The sequence below is a fragment of the Xyrauchen texanus genome, chromosome 41 (genome assembly GCF_025860055.1).
Source record: "Xyrauchen texanus isolate HMW12.3.18 chromosome 41, RBS_HiC_50CHRs, whole genome shotgun sequence".
In the NCBI taxonomy this organism is placed as follows: domain Eukaryota; kingdom Metazoa; phylum Chordata; class Actinopteri; order Cypriniformes; family Catostomidae; genus Xyrauchen; species Xyrauchen texanus.
This window is the reverse complement of record NC_068316.1, coordinates 3215259-3221308: the sequence shown is the minus strand read 5'-3', so window position 1 is coordinate 3221308 and position 6050 is coordinate 3215259. Positions and strand designations below refer to the sequence as shown.

Sequence of the window (6050 nt, the reverse complement as noted above, 5' to 3'; positions counted from 1 at the left end):
TCTCAACTGACTTTAAAAGCAGTCCATTCGACTGGTACACTATATTCCACGTCTTGTGAAGCCATACGACAGCTGACTGAAATTTAAAGTGTTACTCACAGATGTGTCATCACCTCCACCTAAAATCATATCTATAATCATATGATTAGGTGGCGCTAAAACAGCATTTGATCTTATGTGTGAAGTCATTTTGAATATAAAAGTAGATTTTAGATGATTTTTTTTAGTGAATATTAGTTAATATTGTGACTTAATTTTGGTCCTTTAGTCCTTTTAGGAGCTATAAACTGTCATTGGACATACCTTTTTTATTTTAGATGTAAATGTACAGCAGATACGAGCTCAACGCGAAGATTTATTAGTGAATACTGGTCAATAATGACTTAGATTTGGGTCTGTTCCTCACATAAAGCTACCGTATGACTTCAGAAGACTTGGAATATACCGCATGAGTCATATGGACCACTTTTATGATACATTTATGGTGCTTTTTTGGTGTTTTTTGTCCTTTTAGGAGCTATAAACTGTCATTGAACATACCATTTTTTAATTATAAATGTAAAAGTAGACTAAATCTGGAAAAACTTGAAGATTTATTAGTGAATATTGGTCAATATTGACTTAAATTTGGGTCTGTTACTCACATAAAGCTACCGTATGGCTTCAGAAGACTTGGAATATAGCGCAGAGTCATATGGACCACTTTTATGATACTTTTATGGTACTTTTATGGTGCTCTTTTGGTGTTTTTTGTCTTTTTAGGAGCAATAAACTGTTGTTGTACATACCAATTTTTTATTTTAAATGTAAAAGTAGATTAATCTGGAAAAACTTGGAAGATTTATTAGTGAATACTGGTCAATAATTACTTAAATTTGGGTCTGTTCCTCACATAAAGCTATCGTATGACTTCAGAAGACTTGGAATATACCGCAGAGTCATATGGACCACTTTTATGATACATTTATGGTACTTTTTTGGTGTTTTTTGTCCTTTTAGGCGCTATAATCTGTCATTGGACATACCTTTTTTATTTTAGATGTAAATGTAGACCAGATGCAAGCTAGACGCAAAGATTTATGAGTGAATACTGGTCAATATTGACTTAAATTTGGGTCTGTTCCTCACACAAAGCTATCATATGGCTTCAGAAGACTTGGAATATAGCACATGAGTCGTATGGACCACTTTTATGGTGCTTTTTTTTGTGCGTTTATTGTTATAGACTGTCTTGTATGGAAAGACCGGTATAAACATTCCTCCAAAATGTCTTATTTTTTGTTCCACTGAAGAAATTCATATGGGTTTGGAATGACATGAAGGTGAGTAAATGATGAGAGAATTTCAATTTTTTTTTTGTGAACTCTCCCTTTAAAAATATATCAGTTTTCACTTTCCTCTTTTTGGCCATCTTTCCCTCATGCTCTCTTCCCGTCTTACCACTTTTCGTGATTCCTCCTGTATGACTCCATCCAATCCCAGTTGCTTCATACCCATCTTATCCAGAACACTGACGGTAATAGCCGACAGGAAGCCAAGAACACACAGGATTGTGCCTGCATACACAGGCCGTAAAACATTTTTGCCTTCCATGACATCAAATCTATAGTCTAGTTGTGTGTGTGTGTGTTGATGTGTGATGTTTCTGACCTCCCCACAGCGTCCACTGCATCCCGTACAGAGACTCAAACCTCTGTGTAAAGAAAAAGTTCATAACTGAGCCCAAGCGGGAGAACGCCAGCGTCAGTCCAAACGCAAGTGCCAGCTCCTTTCCTCGGAACCAGAACGCTGTGATGCGATTCTGTACGACTGACAGAGACACAGAGAGAGACACTTTAAATACAACATAATCGTAATTTTAGAAATGTGTTTCATATATTTGCTAATGCTTTGGCGATGTCGACCCGTGGTGTTTTTTGGGTTTATTTTGTAACTTTATGAACTTTCTTGGAGATCTGATATTGCACTATGCCATGTTGAAGTAATGCTTACAATCAATGCCAAGCCAATGGAAATGTGTTCACCAAGATTGGAATTTGGAAACTAAATATCGGTAAGTTATAATTTGATGTCATACTGGTGAGGGATCCATTTCCGGAGCCGAACAGTAGTCGTCCGGTCAGCATGAGGGGTAACAGGTACGTCGTGCCCTTAAAATGAGATCCCAAAGCAAAGACTGCCGACCCCAATACGGTCAGGAATGAGAAGAGGAACACACCAACTGCATGAGAGAAAACACAAACACGTCTTTTAATTGCTCACAAACAGCCTATAATGAACATCAAAATTGCATCAGAACTTACAGCGGTTTCCCAACTTATCAATGAGGAATCCTGCCATGATCACCACTACAGCATTCCTGAGAAGGTAAACACTGTTATAAAGATGATAAACGGGGCGATGTTCATAAGGGCGATATACAGTAATTCAATTCTGGTTGGGTGAGAGTGTGTGTGAGACTTACGTCCAGGCATAAATGGCGTAGAGGAGATTATACTCCTGCGGCGTCATTCCCAAACCCTCCACGCACGTCCCGGTGTCATTACCAGTGCTGTTACTCACCGTCCCATTTGGACATGACAGATTCTGGGAGAAGTAACAAAGTCTTACAAACACACTGTCTGTTCATTCAGTGCTTTACTTTATTAACCTATTTCTTAAACCAGAGAGGTGTATGTTATGTTATGTTCAATACATGAAGGTGTTTTGAGTTCTGGAAGTTACTTTATGTTTCTATAGTACTATAAACTTATTACAGAGCCCTTTAGAGGACAGAGCAGGAATTTTTTCTGCAATAGTTTAGGATGTCCTGAAACAAAACCATGATTTCTGCACACACACCAAATCGATGGGTACTTCGGTCTACAATATATAGTAAAACAACAGTAAAACCATGTTTAAAAAACAAACAAACAAGGATCTATCATAGTTATACTGTAGTAAAGACATGGTTTACTACAGTAACCATAGTTCAACAATGGTATTTATATAGTAAAATCATAGTAACTACAAAACTATGCTGTGGCACCTATTGTATCCATTAGTATTATTATTATTATTATTATTCTTCCTCCCCAATGGGAGACTATGGCAGCCCATAGAACCGTACAAAGGACAATGATGAAATTTGGCACACTGATAGGGGTGGTCATGAGCCACCTCCATACCAAATTTATTGTCTCTAGGATACACTCTATAGCGCCACCACCAGTTCAAATGTTCATGTTTTGCTCATATCTTTTGAACCTGTTGTCCATTTGTCCTAGAAACACTAACACAATTCAAACTTAGTCCGATTTGCCAAGACAATGTCTCAAAATAGTCTCCAGAGCAAGCCACACAGAAATGACAATACAGCATTTTGTTTAAAATTCGACCTTTGTTTAAAATTTACGCCATTGTGAAGTTAACGACATGTGCGTGGAAATTGATTTGAGGCTGTATCTCGGCATCACTTTGTCCTATCGAAACTAAACTTGGTATACTTCATCAGGACCATGATCTGAGGGTACATGCAAAGTTTGGAGACAGCGCCACCTTTGGTTCAAGAAATGTGGAATATGGTTTTGCCTGTAACTTTTGAACAGCATGTCCAAAAACCATGAGCTTGGTGTCTATGGATTCCTCGGGCCATGAGGATTGATGCAATATTTTTTCCCATATCAGACTGCCACTACGCCATTCTGAATTTTATTTAAAAGCGATATATCTTTTGAATGTATTGTCGGATTTAAGAGAAAATTGGTATGCTTTATCGACATCATGTCCTGAGGATACCTGAGCAGTCTTGGACACCACCAAAGGATGGTTTTAAGAATTGTACATTGGTTGACCTTCGAGTCTTCATGTTTTGTGTATTATAATGTAAGCCTTCCTTCACTGTTTCATCCCTGCTTTGATTTAAACCACTTTGATGTACCAAAAACCTTTTCTCAGCAACAACTTTGTCCTTTTAATTCTGAATGCAATACAAAGCTGACTGTGGTGACCACTGTGCTTAGGTTTGTATGTCATATACATCTAATGTGTTGTGCTTACTATGGTGCAATTTGGTTACTGTAGTAAAACCATTGTAAATGTATTGTGAGGAAACGCAAACTATTTCAGAAAAAAAATCCCGCCCTGTCCTCTAAGGTAACTCTTGTGTACCAAAATATCAAGGGAAATTTGATTCCTCAAGATATGACCATTTTATGCCCACTTCTAAGCGGCTTTATTTTTTATATGTTTTGCAATACAAAACATACAATTTACAAACAAATAAATTGCCTGAAACACAGATAAAACTGCCTGAAACACAGATAAAGTGATGTCACATGTTGAGGTCAGAGGTCAAAGGCTCACCCCCTGAAACTGCTCCTGTAGGACACTAGGGATGTCAAAGCAGAAATAAGAGCCGAATGTCAGCATACAGTTAAAAAACAGAACCACAAACCGGTAATAGGCTGCAAACACAAAGATACACAAACAAAAAAAAGTTAGTAATCATGTGTCAGGTTACATCTTGTCAACAATGAAAACAACGACTATAATCTATGAATTCATAAGAGTTGGCAGTGCTGGGTAGTAACAGATTACATGTAATCTGGATTATGTAATAATACCACAAATTCAAGTACTTGTAATTTAATCAGATTACATTTTGAAATCTCGTACTCTGAATAAAGTTACTTTTTTATGGATTACATGATTACATATTAACAAGGCAATGCAGCAAATTGCTAATAGTTTATTAATAACTTTCATATCGATATAATTTTATACTTGATAAACTGATGATTGAAATTAATCCTAAAGTAATCTGATTAACGACCAAAAATGTATTCTGATGAGATTACGTTACTGATTGCATTTTTTGTCATGTAGTTTGTAATGTGTACCTGATTACAAGTAATCCGCCCAGCACTGTGAACTGGTATGTTTATTGTTTTCTAGTTCATGAAATTAAGATGTTCAACAATAAAATTACTCACAGCCGCCTCTGTTTACAAACTGGGACTGAATTCACAAATATCCTAAAACGAATTAAATAATGAATTTACCTTTTTCCGCTGCTTCTGCCATCTCAACTCTAAATAAATCTCCGCAGTCTTCACATTTACGGACAATCTAGTGTTATTTCTGTTTGTTTATCTGACACAGTCAGGAGTTCTTCTTCACAATGGGCAGCTTTTGCAAGAATCGCGGATGTTCACTGATCTATAAATCATAACTAAATAATGAAGGCTTCGATCTGTTGGAAGAGTCGATCTAGACCTTCTACTTGTCGACAGTCCTCCGCATTGAGCGTTACGTCACAGTCTGGGAGTCATGTGACAGGCGCACATGACGTTGTTTTTCTCAGCGCTGACACAGCATTTAGCGTTGATTGGGCAATCGTGTCACACTTCCTACATGCTGAGCTGGGAGAAATAATTGATGTGGATGTTGACCCTGAAAACTGGAAAGGATAATTCGATCATGTTTAATCACGAACAGAACGGTGCAGCTCATTGCAAGGAAAGTTTATGTAGGATATATAGCAAATCTCATACACAATGGTCATATAAAAATAAATGAGGTAGGCCTGGTAGAAAGTTTCCAATTCAATTTTAATGAGACCTTCATATAACATAAATGATTGTTTGGAATGGAGGAACCCTAATAGAGAATCAGAGTCTTCTTACAGCATCAGCTAGTCCTGTACCAACACTTCAGGTCACATACATCATTAATATATAACTCACATTGTGCTGACAGGTGGTGTTCTGAGTTATTATTGTGGCAAAAGTGGAACCAAACATGTGCAAGTGCTCACCATATGTCTCAACATCCATCATATGCACGTGTGTTTTTACTTTGTGTGTTTGTTTGTGCACCGCAGACTGAGGAGAAAGATAAAAATGGAGTTGTTCAAGAAGATCAAGTTCTGATATTGATCCACTGACGTGCGGTCTGGGTAGGCAAACTAGGCACTGCCTACCCTGCCAAAATTCAAAAATAAAATGTTTATTAAATAATAAACTTGTATTTGTATTTTTACTTTTTATTCTTATGATTTATATATGCAA

General features: G+C 37.1%; 1 protein-coding gene across 1 annotated transcript in view; it reads right to left on the bottom strand.

The window, feature by feature from the left end:
* The window catches only part of mfsd1l (major facilitator superfamily domain containing 1-like), a 9777-nt gene extending 4588 nt beyond the window's left edge, over window positions 1-5189 (bottom strand). The window contains exons 1-7 of the mRNA XM_052113671.1: window positions 5043-5189; window positions 4345-4445; window positions 2465-2586; window positions 2304-2359; window positions 2078-2221; window positions 1651-1809; window positions 1441-1556 (exon numbers count right to left, since the gene is read on the bottom strand). Coding sequence (XP_051969631.1) covers window positions 1441-1556; window positions 1651-1809; window positions 2078-2221; window positions 2304-2359; window positions 2465-2586; window positions 4345-4445; window positions 5043-5064 — 720 coding nt within the window. The 5' untranslated portion in view covers window positions 5065-5189. The remainder of the gene's footprint in view (window positions 1-1440; window positions 1557-1650; window positions 1810-2077; window positions 2222-2303; window positions 2360-2464; window positions 2587-4344; window positions 4446-5042) is intronic.
* Window positions 5190-6050: the final 861 nt, after the last annotated feature.